The 21,610-nt window shown below is 37.4% G+C and overlaps 2 protein-coding genes across 2 annotated transcripts; one reads left to right on the top strand and one right to left on the bottom strand.

Annotated features, from left to right (window-relative positions):
* Positions 1 to 3,297: 3,297 nt before the first annotated feature.
* On the top strand, positions 3,298 to 18,251 carry LOC122671591 (probable protein phosphatase 2C 24). The gene is made up of 5 exons (XM_043868897.1): positions 3,298 to 3,891; positions 4,008 to 4,325; positions 4,586 to 5,019; positions 12,386 to 12,395; positions 18,239 to 18,251. The coding sequence occupies exons 1-3, from the start codon at positions 3,355 to 3,357 to the stop codon at positions 4,997 to 4,999; spliced, it is 1,269 nt and encodes a 422-aa protein (XP_043724832.1). The 5' UTR covers positions 3,298 to 3,354; the 3' UTR covers positions 5,000 to 5,019; positions 12,386 to 12,395; positions 18,239 to 18,251.
* On the bottom strand, positions 10,471 to 20,974 carry LOC122671597 (methylsterol monooxygenase 2-2). Its single transcript, XM_043868910.1, has 7 exons — positions 20,828 to 20,974; positions 19,482 to 19,619; positions 15,271 to 15,416; positions 14,966 to 15,085; positions 14,476 to 14,688; positions 14,303 to 14,383; positions 10,471 to 10,859 (listed from the first exon to the last, which is right to left on the bottom strand). Exons 1-7 carry the CDS (start codon positions 20,855 to 20,857, stop codon positions 10,778 to 10,780), a joined length of 810 nt encoding a protein of 269 aa, XP_043724845.1. The 5' UTR covers positions 20,858 to 20,974; the 3' UTR covers positions 10,471 to 10,777.
* Between the last annotated feature and the right edge of the window lie 636 nt (positions 20,975 to 21,610).

A 21,610-nucleotide genomic window follows, 5' to 3' on the forward strand; every position in this document is an offset into this window, starting at 1 on the left:
AAATAAAATTTTTTAAATAATATTTTATGTCGAAACGAACAGATCCTTTTATAGGGAAAATCATGTTACAACCAAAGTAAAATAAAACGAAATTTGAATTTTTTTTCTTTTTGATCCTTTTAGTATAACCATAATTAAAAGGTATTAATATAAATGCATGTATTAGTCCCAATCGATATTGATACTAATACGATATCGATATGAACAAGATGGAATCAGAATGTATCTAGTCAATTTGGCTAGTCCGATCAATTTTTTGGCCGATCCATCCGATTTGTATTGATATTGTATTGGTATCAAGCTCTGATGATATTGATCAAAATTATACTAATACTTATAACCATGAATATAATACACTTTTTTTCAACGATGGTAAATGCTTTTCATTTCATATATTTATTCAAAAAAGGTTCAAGACAATTATAACTCTTGAAAATGCGAATGATAAATCACTTTCAAATTATTTTAAAAACCCTATCATCTTTTTTTTTTTTTTAGGTACAAGGACCATGGTGGACCAATTATATTAATGCCATTACTGGCAAAATTAGCAAACAATATAGAGAAAATCTTCAATAAAAAAGGACTCTCATATACCTGAAGACTAAAAACTACTAGAAATAAGACAAATGACAATCAAAAGAAAGGGGCAAGTTATTATTGTCACAAATATTAGGCCGGTAAAGATAAAATTAGCAAATCATATGGAAAAGATCCTAGGGAAAAAAGGAATCTCACACACCGTGGAGAGGGTAACCCAAAATCTACCACGAAACAGAGAAAACTATTGAGAATAAGACAAAAAGACAATCAAAAGAAAGAAATATTACAATTTCTCAATTCACTATTTTGATTACAACAAAATGTACCATGATTCAATCAGGTCTGCTCTACACAATGGCAAAATGCTTTGAAAAGCTTACTGTGGAGATTGATAGCCAGTTGTTAGCCCAGATCCTTTAGGGTGTCATCAAAATGCCCCCATCTGAAGTGCAGCCCATCTTAGATGATATCCAAAAGATCAGAACATTTGATCTCCTAGCCCAAAAAGCTTTACCGATGGAGAGTTTGGTAGTCTAGCCTAATATCTCTGTAATTTGGACCCCATGAGATCCTCTCGTCTTCAATAAAATGCTTTTTACCACCACAAAAAAATGCATCATGTATTATTATTTTGAATTTTAAGTATTCTATGCTTCTACATCCCTTGTTGACTAGATAATAATAGAAAAAAAAAGCATGTGTCAACTTTGTGTCGACCTCGTGATGTTGTGTAGATTCTAATATACTCTTCTCACATAATAAATAATGGAATCTACATTAACATTTTCTCTCTTATTCTACCTTCTAACCATGTGAGTCTTGATGAGGCATAAAACACCCCACCTATCAGAGGCTGCCACGTGGCCGACCCGACCTCAGTCCGAGAATCGAGTTGGGCCGAGCATGAAATTGGGCCGACCCCATCTCCGATAAGTCACCTGACAAAGCCTGGTTTGGGCGAGCTGGCCGGTGGCTGAGGCCGAGATTATACGGGTCAGCCATAGACTCCTAGCCGAACTCGCGGCCGAGACCTCCTCCCGGGCCGACCTCCATTGCCGACCCCACGGGCCGACCTCGTAGGCCGAGCCCTCCTCCATTGAGGCTCTCATAGCACCCCACCGGGGATCTCCAGGCCCCGTCAGCACATCCAGAGAATCATGGGATAAGGACCGAGCCACGATCCCAGCGCAACACGGAATCACACTCTACATGGACTCTTACCTTAATAAGAGTCCGACCCCGAAAATAACTCTCCACTCCGCTCCACGCGAGAGAACCTTCCGAAAGAAGAACTCCTACCATACTAAGACTCTTCCAACCGTCTCATCCCCTCCTTACTCTATAAATACCCAGGTATGGAGTACTATTCCTCAGCTGGCTTTTTACTACACAGTTACGCTGTCGCGTTGAAGACCTGACTTGAGCATCAGAGAGTCTTAGGCCGGAGCCACACCGGCCCTCTTGCGCTCATTACTTGGTTTTTACAGGTTCATCCACGGGCGAACCAAGTACCGGAGGTTTTCACACGCAACAAGTCTCATATGGATCCATATGGATAATATCATTTTCCAAACCCTCATTGATGTACCCCTGATAATAATTAGTCAAGGACTCATGGTTGCAGGTATAGGACCGGTTGTTCTCAGGTCTTAATCTTAAAATGGTGGAACAATTAAAATCCGGACACATTGACACCTGTAATTATATTTTTTATTTTAAATTATTAAATTAAGAAAAAGAGGATTTGGAGGAAGCTTGCGGATCATATCCACGCGTAGTTTAAGGTACATTCCGGTTTTAAAATATAATAAAAAAAAGTACCCCTTCGACACTTGTTTTTTTTTTTTTGTTTTCTTCTTCAACCTTCTCTTCTTTTCTTTTTCCTTGTGGGATTTGAGAGAATAAAAAATCTAGTAAATCGTATACCATCAGTACAAGTTAGCAAATACAGTGAACTATAAGTAAATAATCTTCTTTTATTTGATTTCTGGGGAGGACCGAAGGACGTTGCGATGAAGGAGGACAGGCTCCTAATCCACGTCATTTTTCGACACGTGTACCTCAAACAATGTGACCAGACCCTCAGATATTTGCAAGCGTCAACGATTTAGACATGCGGGGCCGAACGTGTCGAAATCTGCCACCGTTACGTAGACGCTTTCAATTGGACAGCTGTAACGGAGTGGAATAAAGACAGAATAGTTAAATCGTATCGTAGATCCTCCCTAATACCATGATCTTGCATTTTATATTATAATACAATTGGAACAAAAAAAGCCCGCGAAAAAGCGAATTCCTGGAGAGGAGGGTTACCTAGAACCACATGCGTGTTAGAAAAGGAAGGTCCTTTCTTCTCGTCGTGTTGGATTGTGATTGGTCCACGTCTAAACGGTAAGAAATGAAAGCGAGATATATACGTGTTGTGCTATTATGTTGGAGAGAAGTGAGATGGACGGTGGAGATGAACTTGAGTAGGCGGAGAAACACTACGTCACACCGACTGTACCTGTCGAGCTGCCCGTGATGGTCACGGGTAGCTGCCCGTTTCTGGTTGGGGCCCAGTAGAAAGAGAAAGACCTTCTGCGTTGGAGACCCCATGGAGGTCCCCTCTCTGTAAAAGGTGCCCATGGGAGGTTCTTAAGGGGGTCCATATGAGCTTTTGATCGAAGAGAATTTCCATATAATCTCTTATTTTTAGGGATTCTTATTTCTTATTGTTTTCTCTGAATATGTTTTAGATTTCATATCGAGTTCGATTTCTTCTTTGCGCTTCGATTGTTGGAGGATCAGACGAGGGGAGAGATAGCAGTAATGGCGGAAATTTGTTGTGGAGTTGTCAGTGGGAGTGCTTCGGCAACGTCGTGTGAGCCAAGTTCACGAGCGGCGAGGCGACGGAGAATGGAGATTCGTAGGTTCAAGTATATCGCCGGCGTGGCTTTGCCGCAGGAAGATGGACGGAAACGTTTGAAGCTAGAGGTTTATCCGGATTTATCACCGCGTGAGTGCGAGAACGCTGTTGAGAACTGTGGTGGTGCTGTGGAGGTTCCGCAACATCGTTTGGATTTAGAGACGGAAGAAGAATCATCGGAAGCGAACGAGCTCTCCAATTCGATTACGAATGTGTCGCCGTCTCGGTCGATCTCAAGCCCTTGTAGTCCCCCGTCTACGGCCCCGATCGAGTCGGTAATGTTTGACCAGTGCCCCAAGTACGGCATCACATCCGTGTGTGGCCGGAGAAGAGATATGGAAGATGCAGTGGCAATTCACCCCTCATTTTGCCCGCGAGATAGCCTTAATCCGTCTGGATTGCATTTCTTCGGCGTTTACGATGGCCACGGATGTTCTCATGTATGCTTATTTCCTCTCTCTTGAACATGAACTATCTCTTTTTCTCTCTTGAACGTGAACTCTGTCTTTCTCTCTTGAACGTGAACTGACCTGATGGTATGCGGCTTTGGTTCTAGGTGGCGAAATCTTGTAAAGAGCGGCTGCATCAGATAGTGAAAGAAGAGCTGGAGAATCGGGCAATCACAACAACAGAGTGGAAGGAAACGATGGAGCGAAGCTTCTCTCACATGGACAAGGAGGTGTCGAAATGGAGTAACGGTTTACAGAGCACGAACTGCAGGTGCGAGCTCCAGACGCAAAAGTGCGACGCCGTTGGGTCAACCGCAGTGGTTGCCATCGTAACCCCGGACAAGATCATTGTCGCCAACTGTGGTGATTCCCGCGCCGTACTCAGCCGTGGTGGGAAGGCCGTTCCGCTCTCCAATGATCATAAGGTGAGAATCAAGATTTATGGAAGTTTATCGTAAAATCTCTTCATTCAATATCAATCAGAACTTAAAAGGCCACTATATAAAACTGAAAACAAACAGGATGAAGTGATTCCATGATTTAATGTGTAAGATTACTTGAGTTCAAACTTTAAACCGTCTTGATTCTCAAAACAAACCAGAAAAAAATATGGATTTGGTCGCCTATTTTTGTTCTGGATTTTTCATTTTCCTGAAATTGGGTTTTTTTGTGTGTGGTTTCACAGCCTGATCGGCCGGACGAGTTGGCACGGATACAGGAAGCCGGTGGGAGGGTGATATACTGGGACGGACCAAGGGTTCTGGGAGTTCTGGCCATGTCAAGGGCAATCGGAGATGATTACTTGAAGCCGTACGTGATATCGGAACCGGAGGTGACGATAACTGATCGGACGGAAGAAGATGAGTGCCTGATACTGGCGAGCGATGGGTTATGGGATGTTGTGTCCAACGACACCGCCTGTAGTATTGCACGGATGTGCCTTTCTGGCCAAGCTCCGTCACCTCCTTTGTCGCCGGAGAACTGTGTCGCCGGCGAGAATTCGTCTGACGCTTCCATGTTACTGACGAAAGTAGCCCTGGCTAGACATAGCACGGACAACGTTAGTGTAGTCGTTATCAATCTCAAGAAAGACACGTAGATTCTTCAGATCATCTCTGGCGTTTTTGTTTTTTTTTTAAAACTTTAATTTAATACCGGGTGAGGGCATTTTGTTTTCTTCACCAGTCTTATAGTTTAGGACTTTAGGGTTGTTTTTTTTTTTTATAAGTATTTCATTTTGGCATTCCTTCTGGTCTGGAATCTGGATTGAAAACTTGAGAAACTCCTCCGGGGAGAAAAAGTGGTTAAATTGTAATTTTGCAATAGAGAGATTTCAAATGGACAAAATCCATGGAAATAGAAATGAAATAGTGGAAAAAATAAACCTCTTATTATCTTATTGGTTTCTTATTATGTGGAAATTATGAATTAATTTACTTTTATAAAGTGTATTATTTGGCGGATTAGGTGGGAGTCAAACTCTTATTATTAGAGAACAGATCGTGGAACGTGAGTATATTAGGATTATATTCCAAAAATTAAAAAAGTATGTTAGGATTATAGTTCATAAATCATAACTAACCTTTTATTGTAGTTATTTTTAAAAAAAGTATTAATATGGTTAATTCTAGGTCACAATATGCCTATTGAGTGAAGTAACGGAATTTTTATCTGCTGCTGTAACTAGAGCATTGTTGTGTGCATTGTGTGGCGTAGCAATGGCCATGTGTGTATAACGGGTTCCATTATGCGTACATGGCCGTTGTTGTGTCGTATGATGCGCATAGCAATGCTCCAGTTACAGCAACGGCTAAAGATCAAAAGTAACGTTTCACTATTTGTCAAGTAACGCTTCACTATTTGTCATTTAGATTAGTGCGTGATAGAGGATCTTACATAATGGCTAAATTTTATCCTAAGTAATCAAGGAAAAGAAAGTTGTTCAATTTCTTATTTAAAGTTTTAGTAAATTTATCAAAGTCCAATCTAATGAACATGAATATGAAATATTATATCTTTACCAAAAAAAAAAAAAAAAGAATATGAAATATTATATTTGTGATTTTAGCTATTTTTTCTACTCATTTTAATCTTTAATTGTACCAATGAAATACTTGTTTGTCATAACTGTACGTGAACGTAGGAGAAAGACTCACAACTGTTAAGATGGAATCCACCCTATGGGACCCACATGGGGTGGATTCCATTTGAACGGTTGTGAATCGTTTTCGTACGTGATTGTGAGCCCAACTCATCTGCCATGGGGTAAATAATGAAGTCTTATAATTAAGAAAATCTTATTATTATCATGTGTTGGCATATGTACACGAGTGGGGCCAATGAGAGAGTGTGTTGGCAACATGCGATTTTTGTATTTTATGGGTGTGGGAGGGTCATTTTGACTCCTCCATGTCTAGGTGTGGGCGATACACTTATCCTATAAAAAACTTTTATTATGGGAAAAGAATGTTATTTGGTCGCGTGCGGCATGCAACTCCTATGCCTAGGCACAGGATAGTGTATAATGACCGTCGCACCCCCATGAAAAAGCGGAAATCTTTAAGGGTATGGTGGTCATTTTGTATGATCTTGTGTCTAGACGTAGGAGTTACGTGCCGCACACGACCAGGTAGCGTTTTCTTTCTCCCATTATTATTAAGTAATTTATATTTTATATTCATGTTCACCTGTGAAATTATCAAAACCACCCTTGTTTTTTTGTTGGACTGAACCCTCTAGCTCCCGCCACGACTGTAGAAGAACCACATTGCAATAATTAGGATATCAGGTATTGTACTGATACCGGGCCAATTTAAGATTAAAAAAAAAAAGTTACTTTTTGAATGAAAAAGATATTCATTTTTTGTTTGTATTCATATTGATATGAAATGGCATGAATTACTCTCATTTATTGAGAAAAAAAATATATGTTAAATTAAAAAGGGAAAAAACAAGGTTACATTTTGTTTTTTCTTTCACTAACCTTGATTACCACAAGAATTGCTTTAAAATATGCATAAAATACGCATAGTATGGTTGGATTATATTATGTTGTTTTATATACATATTATTTAACTACGATGTATGGAAAGTATATCTATTTTTTAATTCCACAAAAACATCATTCTAGAAAATTAAGTAATAGAATAATATAAAAATAAAGTTAAAACATCGTTTTAAAAAATATTTATAAAATAAATACAGGGCTCAAAATAAATCCCTTGGAAGTCTCTTTCACATTTTCATTCCAATGTAGGATTAAAATCAAAGTAAACTAAAAAACATGTAAAAAAAATTCGAATCAAAAGTTGAAAGAAAATGATGGATAACTTTAAAACTTGAACTGAATTAAGCCAAACCTACTTTAAAAGGAAAATTTATAGTTTTGAATCTGAAAAATACTAATAAAACATAATAAATATGTGCATTTACCTTTTTTATTTCATGGTTTTTTCAACCCCAAACCTTTAAAATTGTATTATTGTTTTCGATTGTATTTGTCTCTTTCGGAGTTTTTGTTCAAATTTTGGACCATTAAGTGCAAGTTCAAATCCGTTTTAAATCAATTGTATGAGTTCATTAAACCAAAATTACGGATAATAATAACTTAATGTTGAGACTAATTTTTTTTCTTCTAATTTTGTAATTTTCATCTTAATTATGAATTATATGAAAATAAGAATAAAACTATTTAAAGTGGGTCATGAATCGAATCAAGGGCAAAAATATGAGTAAGGCTAAGGCCTAAGGCCCCCCAAATCTCATATTTATTTGGCTGCCTGATTATGTTTGCTGATTTGGGGGAATTGGGAAGGGAATAAAAGAGGGCAGATGGCAAACCTTGATCAGATTTGAGAGGGCAATTATGTGTGCATGTTTCTAGTAAGTAGAGTGATTCATGACTTGTTAGTGGTCCACTTGGATTATATCTCATTTTGTTAGATGTGTATGAAACACCACCATTTTGTAAGCAATCAGGCATGGAATGGAATGGAATAGAAGCATTCAAGGCAATAACAACTCTCTATTTCCCCAATAAGCTAAGCCGCTTACAATTAAGTAGGATGGAGCTCTAGATGGGATTCACACTTAGCTTTGAATTGTTTATTTACCCACTATGATGGCATAGAGAAGAATTGAGTTTCAAAATGTGTTCTAGACCCAAAATCTATTATAAGAATGCATACCAAAAACAACCTTAGAGATTGTAAATAATGAAAAGGATAAGTAATTCAATATAATAGACTCAGCTCAACTTAACTGAATTCCATTTTATCCCAATCAAGGTTTAAGTAATTGGTATCAGGGCTAATATCGATCCAAATCGTCCTGTATCGGTCTAGATCGATCAAATTTACTCTTACTTTCTTCAAAAACATTGATTTTTTTTTTTTACATTGTTAACCTTGCTCCGTAGCGATCCACTGATACGGGATCGGCTAGGAATTGATATCAGTCTCTACAAATACTGATAACAATACAAATCGACCAATCCGATACCGTTTCTTCAAACCATGATCACAACTGAGTGAAATCCACTATAGCACAATACTAAGGACACACCCACTAAATACTTTGCTAAGCCATGAGTTTCACCATCGAAGCTGCACCTTACAATAACAAACCTATCAGCTAAGAAGATAATAGAAATGCTAAAGTATCTTCAAGCATAAGATAACACTCAAGTAGAATCCCAAGTTATACAAAAGCCTCCTTTGTAACAAGGACTCGGTTGCCTTCACCCTTGTGAAGGGAGAATCACTTTAACTATGGGATTTGACCCTCTGATTGGACTCGGGAATAGGGATTCAGTTCACATATTTGACAAAATATTTGATCGTCGCCAACAATACCAATATGGATGGCCATATCAGATCGGATCATTTCCCCTCTCTAAATTTCCCGTTGTCTTATTTTTAAAAGTTATTTAATTTAATTTTTAAAAAAGTTAAGATTATATAATATTTATACAAATGACAGAATTTACCTTCATTAAAAAAAAAAAAATTTGTATTATCTTAAACGGCAAAAAAATGAGACTACAACTGTTTAATTCATTATTTTAAATTAAAATTTTTCACTTTCCTTCCCGTTAATTCTCCTTGCAATCAAACGAAGCCAAAGATAAATTTTAGCCATCCTTTTTGACCACTTTTTTAATCTAAACCATCTATTCCCACTCAAAGCTGAGAGAATGCATACTAATTTTTTATCACTTTCGTTCCCTTTAATTCTCCTTGCAACCAAACAGAGCCAAATATAAATTTTAGCCATCCTTTTTTACCACTTTTTTAATCTAATCCGTTTGTTCCCACTCAAAACTGAGAGAATGCATACTAATGTTTAGAGTACCGAAAAACATGTATCTACATACACCAAAAAAATAAAAGATACAAATGTATGTACATATATGAGATGTGAACCAATACAAAGGTGGTAGTTGATTGAATTAGACATTAAAATTTAATATGGAAGTAGTTTTTTGTCCGAGAATGTCGCCTATGCCAGCATTCCCATGTGTCTATCTCTCTCTCTCCTCTTCAAAACAAGGGGCCAGAGGTGTCTTTTCATATGAAGATGAGAGAGATAGACTCATGGGAGTGGTAGCATAAGCCACACTCTTGGAGAGAGAACTTTCTCCCAATTTAACATGTGGATATACTAGATCATGTCCTATCTATCCAATGATCGAAAAGGACATAACATCTGTCAAATAGAGACCTTGTGGCTTGTAACATTTGGACAAATAACAGATCTACCTAGAGAAAAATACATCAAAAGTAATTATTAATTCGAAATCTCGACAACTGTATCAATGTATCAGATCGGTGTTGGAGTCACCCAGAAACGAGCCTATCTAGACGCATTTACCTTTACTTTTTAATAATAAAAAAATAAATCAATTTTTATTACCTTTTTACCCTAGGCTGTATAAGTGAATTAGTATCGGATGGGGATTGGTTTCAGCCGATACCTATCAAATCTGGCCAATATCGGCTGATCTATCTGATACTACGGTCTACGAAACATTGCTTAGAAGAGTCTCCAACTTTCCATGATATATATAAATGAAGGGGAAAAGACTGCTACACTGTTTGTACAGATTACTTTATACATTCCTCACATAATAAATAATGGGACCCACACTGAAAGTAGTCTCATACCTTTCCAAAAAATAAAATAAAAAAATAAAACAATTTTTTTTTCAATAGGAATATTTTTGTGCGTAGCTTTTCAACACGGATTTTTCCTATGGGAATCTTTTCCAAGATTTTGATTCTTGCACGGTTGCGCCAAATCCCTTAAGTCTCATGAGTGGCTCTCATCTAGAATCCCACACACCCTCTTCTTCTTCCAACATCTTCGCAGCTAGCCATACAATAAAACAGAACCTACGTGTCTCACCCAAAGCCAACAGCTCCCCTAATATTATTCCATACCTATTCACTAGCCAAACCATGTTCGAAACAGAGCCTTCGGTTGTGGAATGCTGTGAAAGTTACATTTCTCTGATATCTCTAGCATCATATTCTTTTGGTCTCTATTCAGTCAACTGACCACACAAACTACTGACCTAATTAAACTTTTATTTCCATTAAAGACCTCGACAAATTTCTACATTTCAGTTCATGGAATGTCCTGATGAACTTGATTCAGAAAAATGCTTCCATTCATGCCATGGGCAGGAGCGAGTGATCACAACATATCGACAACAAATTCTTCTTAAGATTTCACATTGTAGCTCACCTAAAATTACAACCTGCCTTCTACCAACAGAAAAGCAAATATTGAGCATGATAGGTGAAGGAAACACATTTGAGATGCCCTTACCCTGAAAACCAATTCTCTGACATCAAACCAGTCAAGAATCTCTTTGCTACATTTGCTTATCGCCAGCTTCAGCTCCACTACTCTTGATTGCCTTTAATTTTCTGTAACCCTTGTCTGTACCAAATATCCTGACAGCATATTACAGGAGCACAAAGAACAAGTCAGCACGGAATAAACTTCTTAAAACTGTAGTGTGCTGTAAAGGATCTACGGTAGTCAGCATCGAAGTCCATGTTCTGATTCTTAACAAACCATATTCCTAATGTTTCTCAACCAATAACATGAAACAAATGAAATGTGTGGCACTGGACAGTAACAATTGACAGATGTTGACGGAACAAAGCATATGACATCAGATATGTGTTGAACCCAATTCTCTAATATGTATATGCTGAGATAGGTAGAAAAGGAGGTACTTTTCATCCATAAAAGCATATGCTGAAATAAATACAGTTAAATCAAAGGCAATTAGTTTTTTCCAATTTAACTATCCCCATTGTTTATAAGGGAATAAACAAAGAGAAATCCACAGAATCGGATTCTAGATATAAGCCTATAACAGGGAACAAAGAATTATTTGGTTACTTTCTAACATCAGCAGAAGGGAAAAACAGTGTCATAGTTTTTTAGCAAAGCTCTGAAGGCACAATGTAAATCACTACCCATTCTGCATCTTTCTCCAAATTGACAGTTCTGTGCAACAAGTCATAAAGAGCATACATAGAGAATTATCCAAAGCTAAAATCCTCTCTGCGTTTGTGGCCCCAGTTAATTCTGAACATTTTATCCCCAAAAGTATCATATCTTCATGGTTTGTAGGAATATATTAGTGTCATTAGATCACCAATTTAGCAGCCCATAAAAGAAGACTAGGTCACAGGTTGACCCATCAAAGTCCCATGATCTCATGAACAAATTTCAACAGATGTTTCACATGAATCAAAGAATCATAAAGTGAATTGGTTGAACAGGCCTCCAAGGAGCTCAAACAGTTTGAATCATCCAACCTGGAACGGCCAATAGAGTTCTAATTTGAGTCATATTTTCTTGTGAACAGTGATTGACACAGCTGGAATAGCCACTTGGTGGTAAGTGAAACAGGTCAACACAGCCATCTCAAGCTGGGTTTCAAACCTTGGGCCCACACGACAGAGCCATCCTATGCCTTAAAATCACAGGCAAGCCCAAGACCAAAGAAACTTGAAGCTGTTCGCCAAGGAACATCCAATTCGTTCATGTCCAACACAAATGGATCCTGCCACACATAATAATAAAGCCCATTCCTGCAGGCCCATTTTAAAAGATCAGTTGAAAGCTAGATGCTACCAACAAGATCCCTCCAAATATGTAGTATTTCCCCTCTCTTTGTAAATTTTCCATTAATTGTTGCACAAGTTGAGGTTGAAAAACAACAGTAGCAACTACAGAAGTCTTTATGCCCCATTTTTAAATAAAGCTTGAAGAATTTCTACCCATCCAAACTGGCTTCTTAAGATGTCATTTCTCTTTTAGGATGGAAACGCACTTGTCCCTTCCATAGGGTAGGTCAAATTCCCATACAAGGGTTGGGGCTGGGTAGTGAGAGACCAAACACCATCCTTGGCTGTCCTCCCCCCCCCCCCCCACCACTCCCGATGTAGGACAAAAGTTTTACTTCAGCCGGTCTGAATTTCCAAGTTACTTTCCTCATGGGTTTAATTCAGCAGTTAACTAAACCAAATCAATGAGTTGGTGATAAATGCAAGACATGAAAGTAGCTTTGTACAAAGCATACTGACAAGCGCATAACATAAAAACCTAAATGCCAACATTTAAACCCAAATAGACCTACATCTGAAAGTAATACGAAGATATTACTAAAGCATACTTCTCAAGTGTCAACTAATACTTACATTCTTCTCAGCCTTCCTTACACTCAGATTATCCCCCCCGCCAAATACATTCACACATACATAATGTATTTATCCATAGATTATCATTCTTAACTTGTCTCCACCCCCCCCCCCCCCCAACCCCCACCCCCCAAAACAAGCAAATAATAGGCTATGGATACCAAGACGAAGAGCAACAACAACATGGGTATAATAGCAGTCCACACAAACTATGCATAATTTGACTGCTCCCTACATCCACAATAGAACCTTCTTTGACTACAGCCCTTTCAAAGCCTAGTGAGTTGTCCAACTATAACTCATTGAGGCGTTTGCCAATACCTGAGGAATAAGAAAGAGAAAAAGCTATTGAAACATGCAAAACCCAAGATTACCCTTTTTTAAATAGCTAGCTAGGCATACATTTTACCTCATTTTTAACAAGTGTATTTAAAAAAAAAATGTATTAGGCAAGTTTATTCTAAAGCATCCTTTGATACCATTGTATTTACCAAATCCCGTGTGTATGTGTTTAGGCAGAAATGAGCATGTGTCCCTGAACTCAAAATGAGGAAGGCCATGCACACATATCAAAATGGGGAAGATATAGGAGGGGAGAGAGAGAGAGAGATAACGGATAGGAATGATACAAACAAACAGAAGTGGGGAAAGACAGAATAGGCAAACAGAAAGAGGAGAACAACAATTGAGTTCCTGAAAAAATTCATCTGTTGTGATAAGATGGTTTATACCGGGGAATACTCTCACTAAAATGTCACATAAAAGCATCTTTGATGAACATACCATTCCAAGAACTATTAATTCCACCTTACCGTACTTTTTTAACCTATACTAGAAGATTTCTATTTTCCTTCGTATATCTTCTTGCACTCACTTCCACAGACTTTGTCAACTACCCTGACTGAAGGTGAGGTGGGCTATGTTGCCCTCTTATAAGTTCTTTAGACCTTTTCTTCTCATTAAAAAAAATGACATCATCAATTAGAACAGGGGAGATCCTTAAAAATTAAATTTTCCTGTTCATATGATAGTTCTTGCCAAGAGTTCACACTGAATGACCAACAAGAAACAAGATCTAAGTACTCAACCATTAAGAAAGTTTCAGAACTAAAAGCAATATGACTATTTAGTCCACAGCTTGCTCAAAAATAGGAATTGTTGGGAACAATCCATATTGACTAACTCAGGGACCTTTTATGACTTCATACGCCAATTGGGCCTATCCACTTCATAGCTTAAGCTTTTGGATTAGATACTTCAATATGGCATCAGAGACACCAGGCCCACTATGTTAATGATACGTTTGTGTATGGTCACCCAAAAGAGGGGCAATAAATGACATGCATTGCCACCGAAGAAAGGGGGCAACACATGAGGAGATGTGTTGGAACTAATCCCACATCAACTAACTTTGGAACGTTAGATGACTTTATATGCCAGTTGAGCCTCTCCACTTAAGAGCTTAAGCTTTGCGGTTCTTCAACAGGGGAGACAAGAATTACCACAAAACATGATATTATAACAGTGTTAGAAACAATAAGACTATGTACATTTACATGTCTAAGGAAGTATCATAAAATCTTAATTGTGAACATCACTTTGTGGGTTAGGACAAGATTACACCGTTTAAAAAGCATCTCCTAGCACAAAGGAAAATATAAGAGTCTCCAATAACTTACCAGTCCATGTAAACAAAAGTTGATGAGTAGTTACCGGACTTGGTATAAAGTAAACGATGATGATAGTCATGAAAATCAGCACTGTAGAATTAGGAGAACATTTCAGGCACGGCACCAAAGATAAAATAAAGAAACAACTAGAATCCTCACTAGACAGCAAGCAGAAAACTCACCCCCCATACAAAGGAAACAAATTTGAGAGGCACCATGGGAAATGATACCCACAATGTGCCTCAACCGTCTCCAAGACCCTTAATACCATCCATAACCACAGAGTCAGCAGATGAGGACCAGTTATAGCAGGACCAACAATGGTAGCAAAGCCAAGGAACAATATCTCAGCAGGGTGAGCATATTCAGAAGTCAGTCCAAATGGAGTAGCATATCTGTGCATCACAAAAGATAGCCTATAAGGGCAGCAAAGAAAGAAGGAACTGAAATGAACCTTTAATTAAATTTAGTGGTTGAGTTCCCTGTCTGGCTATGTAGCGTACGCTAGTGCCTCCCTGTGTCTATCTCTCTCCTCCCACAATAGGGGGCAGCTATGTCATTTCATAGGAGGGATTGAGGAGAGAGAGAGGGATGCACTTGCGTACGCTACACAGTCTGGTTGCGTTATTTTCTCCTTAAATTTATTATATGCAAAAAAGCTGTGCTACTTACTCATGATGAACACTGTGGACACACTTGTACAACCATTTTGTATGCAGAATCCTGTGGCCCCAGTAGAACACAAAATCCTCGATAATGAAGTAGAATAGTATTTGCAGCAAAACTACTTTCCTAAAAGAAACATAAATTTCTATAATCACTTCAAGCACATTGCTGAACTAAAAGAAGTGGAGTATTGCAGATTTTATAAACACCAAAAAAAGAATTGATACAGCTTGTTCAGAAACAATAAAGCATAAGCTAGAGTCCAATGCTTGGAAATTAGAAGATTTAGCATCTAAAGAACCTGAAAATACCAGGACGGCAATGGTAGAGTACTTCGCATGCCCATGTATCTGAAGACAGGATAGGACAAAATCATAAGCGGCAAGTTCACACAGAAATGATACAACAAAAGGCGCACAATACATTTCTCCTGAGCAGCGGGGGTGTTATTTTTGGACTGCAGATAACCACAAATCACTAATCAGACCAGAAATGTGGTTCATGGATACTAATATATTTACATAAAGAAAATGAAAATAAAAATATATATATATATTTATTTTTATTTATGAATCATGATGATTAGAATCTTAACATTCACAAATTGAATCCCGCAATGCAATCCAACCCAATCTTAACCTAATGTATCTGAATCCTAGGCACAAATCCTTTAAATAACTATATCACAATTTGTGACTTGAATCGTAAGTCCTATCAAATTCCACAACTTGGGTTTCACTTTGTAAATCAAAACATTCATATTTTCTTACAAATAACAAACAATTAACATTACCACAGATCATTTAAGTTTGTGTACATACAAACAACAACAAACATAAACAAAATATGCCAACTAATTTCTGAAAAGGTACTTAGAGGCTATCTCTGCAGTCTGTACACAAGAACTCCAGAAGCAATCATTACATTCCTCCTCAAATTTTTATATTTTCCAATCAATGCAACTGATTATTACTATATGTTGGCATCATTCACATTACATAATGTACATAATGTACATAATGCAGGTTCAGTTGGGCATATAAATTCATTTATTTCTAGAAGAGAAACATGACTCAGATAAATGGGAAAAATCTGTCAACGAACATGTGATAAAAAAAATAACCATGTGAGAGTATAAAGAAAATACTAAGAGAGAAAGAGAGCTAAGGTCTAGTAATTGGAAGAGTAGAAAAATACAATAGGAGAAATCATCCAAACCACATACAAGATCATTATGTAACAATAGCCCCACTATTGGTGAAGAAAAAAAGGACATAGAGCATACAGTAAGGGGGTAGGTGAGCTAAGTAGCTAACCCTATTGGATAAAGTTGACCCAATTTTGTCATTTTGACCAAAAAATAAAAATACAAAAATTTTGGTACACATGTCTCAACCTGGCTTCCTGTAAGCCTTCTAGTCATTGGATAGAAAAATAATAAGCTTTCCAAGAATCAAACATTGAAATTCCCATAGTTCAAAATTTTGCTGAAACCTAGACGAAATTTCACTAGTTTCGACATGCCTAACACGAAATAGGAGGCGAACCCCAGAAGCAGCCTAATTTTGGTCAAAATTTCGCTAATTCGGTCACAAAAATGCATTGTTTTGTCAAATTTTCAATCATTTCAGTTGAAATTTTTGGTCATTTCGGCCGTTTGCCCCCAAATTTTTTTGGGAGGCGTGGGACTTTGGGTGTCTATGTTAACTGTGCTTTTTAGTTTGTACTATTTCATAAATAATTAATCAATTATCAATATTATGTTTCTTCATTCATGGTGCATAATTTACTTATTTTACTTGCCTATTCTGTCTTCTAGTATTAAAACAATATGTATAATTAGAATAGGCAATATTACATAAGGTATACAATAGGGTTCGACATTTACTGCCAACCAAGGGTATAAATCTAAAGCACAACTTTGTGTGACTTTTCTTGTAATGTGAAGGTTTACATACGTTCATATAGTCTAAAACAATGTTTCCCCGAAGTATCAGAGACTAGTATCCATTTGTCCACCGCAATGGCCAATCGAAACAGTGCCAAAAAAATACACTGTTTCGGTGAAATTTCACCGAAATTTTGGTATTTCTCTCATTTCGTTCTGACCAAAATGGGCTACCAAAACGAGTTTTCGAACTATGAAAATTCCACGAGTATGAGCAAGGGAAGGGCAATCATGAAGGAGAGATCAAAAAGTTACGTAATGCTTAGACTAGGAAGTTCTTCCTAGAAAGCATAGACACAATACATATCCAGTTGCTCATTGAAAGGTAAGTCAGACCAGACCACATTGTTTTCCCATTATTTATGATATTCTTTGCACGTAAATTCAGATCTAATATCATGAGGACTCTTATGGGCAAATCAACTGTTAAATGGGAAGGCCCCAACTTGGATTCGCCAAATGTCGAGTTTCATAATAGCACTTTAAACCTTGTGTTTTTAGCAGTTGAACCAAAGTGCCCCCAAAGTTTCCAAAATTGAAATTTTAACTGATTTTTGGATCTATATCTCCATGCAGGGAAATGATACTGGCTGAAACTTAACAAACTAATATTAAGATAGTGTGGACAAGTCCACAATATTTGGCCCCAAAAGAGCTACATTTGGCAGCATTTTGTAACAAAAGTACAAAACCAAGATCTGTAACCAGTACCTACAAAGTAGAATAGAGAGAGAGAGAACCACTATAAATTCAACTTACTCTATCATGGACTACTACCGTAATTTATAACAGTAAAACAAATAAACTCCTAGTAGGAGTACACATTGGACAAGCCTAAGACTAACTACCAACTAATAAGGAAACACAAAGAGACAAAAGCATATCACGATAGGGACACTCCCCCTATCATGGTCATCAACTAATCCTAATAGTAATAGAGTACCGCAACTTAAAAAGGGCTGTAAAGAAGAGATCTGTTACAAACCATAAATAAAAAGCTTGTCCATGTGAATGATGGCAAATTAAGTACATCTAGACCATCACTAGTATGTAAAAGTTTTTAGTTGCTATATGTTCTCAGTTTAATTGGTGAGTTACTCATGAGATCATTATGCAAAGCCTCTGACACACAGCAGTTCATGTATGAGTCAAAATGATTTCTCTTAGTTTTAGAATATATTGGAAGATATTAAGTTATAATAAAATAAAATAGAAAGGACAACTCAAAGCACAAACAAATGAAGCAATTAAAGACTTTCATTAGACTGGATCTTGATCTGGATTCAATCCGTATCTGTTGTTGATTTGATTATTTGGGATTCAGTATTGACCATATTTGACCGGATAACCATTCAGTCCAATTACCATGACATATAAAACCTCCCCTAATCTAAACACAAAAGAAAGATAAACGAACAAGCTGTCAATGTGATAGAATAATTTAGGTTTTTTTTAAGTTATATGCTACTGCTAGCATGGTCTGGTGATAGCCTAAACTGATCTTTTTTCTCTCTCCCACTGTTTAACTTCAGATTTGAATTTCGTGCCCAGATATGATCTTACTATATTCTCTCTTCTATATTCTTATTCTTTTCCTTCATTCCTGCAATAGATCTTTTCCATAGTGCCATCTAGTTTCTTCTCCTTTACTTGCTTGTTATTGCTTCTGAACTGCAAATCTAACCTTCTGAGTTATCAGAATAGTTTCAAATCTGTTATATAGATCTGATCAATTACTAACTGACATTTTCCTCAGTTATTGGTTTCTATTATTACCTATCTACTCCATCCATATTCTGGCCCCCAATTATTTCTATTGATCCTGGACTGTTGTGATTCCAGCAGATACTTCTAGATTCTTTCTAGAACTCTAAACCACACCCCCACTCCCTAATCCTGATAGAAACAGTACCACAAGAAGTATAGAACTGAAGCCACACTCACACAACAGTCATTATATGGGTCTGAGTGGAGAAGATCAATTCCTTTTCTAATTTTTTATGGAAGTATGCATTAGTTTGTATTGCATAGAGGAAGAAGTGTGGTATTCAAGAAAGATCAAAGCACTGTAAAATCTAAACACCTTCCATAAGCACCAGGCTCTTCTATTACATAGCAATACTAATATTAAAGTCATCATAAAAGGATATTCAACCAGAAAGTAACACTATAAAGCTTGATATACATATGCATAGTGTTGTCTGTATTTGACTACAGAAAAATATACTACTACAGAGAGCATCAATAACCAAGTACTTAAAGAAATAACAATAATGTGCAGCAAGCGGATGTTTGAAGAGTCACCAGCTCTCTTTGAGGCATCCCCTCAATACCCTCTTGGTCTGTTCATAGAGGGGGCCAAACAAACAACCTGCCAATGAGGTGAAAACCAAACCACAGCTGATAATGGCACTAATAGCAGAATCTATTTCCAACCAAGTCACTGTTGACTCACTACCACATCCCACGCATTCAAGGGATTTGAGGAATCCCTCAAACAGGACTGGTCAAGAAACCACTCTATTTTTTAAATCATTATTTAGATATTTAGAAATATGAGAAAAGATAAAGAACCTGAATCTTGTACTTGCTCAAATATCCTGCCCTTTCAAGAAATATGAAAGGAAGTCCCGACAAGAAAAAGACACTTTCGTGAAGAAAGAAACTTCCCAGAGAAGCCAGTTGAAAATCACTGAAATGAGTGATCAGGTACTGTAACATACAACAAAAAGTTAACAATCAGATAATAAATATATTTCGTGACAATTGAAGTCATCAAAATATTGTAAATAAAACACATGACACCTATATCGAACTCAATCATCACAGCAGAGTGCAGATCCGCAAACATAAACCACTTTTCACTTAGGATGATTCTAAAAAGATTAAAAAAAAAATCAGCACTAAAAGTTCAAAAGAAATATTCTCTTCATGCGTCATCCCACCGATAAAGGATTTAAGTAAATTCTGATAATTGAATCAAACATAATCAAGGAGGGAGCTACTTGCAAATATTCAGCAAGTATCAATATCCTACTCCAACAGAAATAAGAAAAACAAACACGGGGGGAAAAAAAAATGCAAAATTAAAACAAAAAAAAAAAGGAGTAATATAACTAATTATCACAGCATGCAGATTAACCTGAATGTGGATAAATAGGGAAAAATGTCTCAAACTCCAGAAGATATGTTACTCCCTCTACTACTTGAACATGAAAGAATAATCAAGCCAAAATGCAGTAATATAACTAATTATCACAACATGCAGATTAACCCGAATGTGGATAAAAATGGGGAAAATGTCTCAAATTCCAGACGTTATGTTACTCCGTCTGCTAGTTGAAGATGAAAGAATAATCAAGGCAACATTTGTCGATTCTAAACAGTCTTCCAGCGTGCATTTATATCGACTCCTCTTCCAGTTAACAGAAAAATGAAGGTAGGAGAAGATCTCAACCAGAAATAAAGCAGTCGAATTCCTCTAGTCATCGAGAACTCAATTTAACATCACCATTGAAGAACGATTCAAATCCAATCACTTAGAAAATAAAATAAAATACAGCATGCCGATAAAAACAAAGCTTCTTGAAAAAATTCCCGAACATTACGCTCCAAAGTATGCACGCCTCTAATCATAATTCATATTGCCAACGGAAAAAAAATTTTGCGAGAAAGATGGACTGAAATCAAAACAGCATTGGAATATATCAAGCAATCCAGCATTCATGAGGCAAGAAAAAGACAAGATGAAACATATCACAATACAATATTTTCCCCTCTTGATTCTTGAATGTTAGAGAAGACACCAAGAATCCGAAACAGAACAAGTAAATACCTATAAACATAAAACTGTAAAGCTGGAAAAAAAATGCAATCGAATGTACAAGTATCAGCTGTAGAGATAGAAGTAGGAATGGTACCAGCCAGCCAGATTCAAGAACGGACGCCATTAGAAGAGACGAGAAAAGCTCGATCGCAGGCGAGTGAGACAGAGAAGATTGGGATTGAGAGAGAGAGAGTGGTGGGTGAAGGAGGAAAGAGAAGAGAGCTCGTCCGTGAGGTGAGCCCTATTTGAGTCGAAGACAGGACACCGCCATTAGCGTTACTATGGCCATGACAGACTGTCCATGTGGGGAATCGAGTCTTACTTGCTTCCCTCCTTTTAAATATACAGAATATCCTTGCCTCCCTTGACCCTCGTCATCTCTGGCTCTAGGATTCGGGTCGGAATAGGTCCTGCCCCATCGGAGCGGGTTTTCAAAGGTTTTTCTTAACTCTAGGGTTGTGAGCGATGCCGGTGCCGATTTTGATCGCTCATCTCCAATCCTAAATTCCCTCCATCCCTCCCTCCCCAAGGTTTTAAAACACGGAGTTGGGACAGAATTGGCCCTAATCGATCCTCAAGAACCCGGTCCTTGGATCAAAAAATAAAGAATCTCTAGGGATTTTGGGTGTAAATCTACGATGTCTGATCGGTGGAAATCGAGATCAGTGGAAACTGCTTCTAATTCAAATTAACCGATCCATCGATCCGATTATCGATTCATAAGACCATACTCCCCTCCCCCATCCAAAAAAAACCAAGTCCTAAACTTTTCGAATCCACAACATCTAGGGTGTCGTTCTCGACCAAAGCTCGGATCGGGACTGGATTGGAACCATTCGATTAAAAATTGCACCTGATCAAAATTGATTATTAATAG

The sequence above is a fragment of the Telopea speciosissima genome, chromosome 1 (genome assembly GCF_018873765.1).
Source record: "Telopea speciosissima isolate NSW1024214 ecotype Mountain lineage chromosome 1, Tspe_v1, whole genome shotgun sequence".
Classification (NCBI taxonomy): domain Eukaryota; kingdom Viridiplantae; phylum Streptophyta; class Magnoliopsida; order Proteales; family Proteaceae; genus Telopea; species Telopea speciosissima.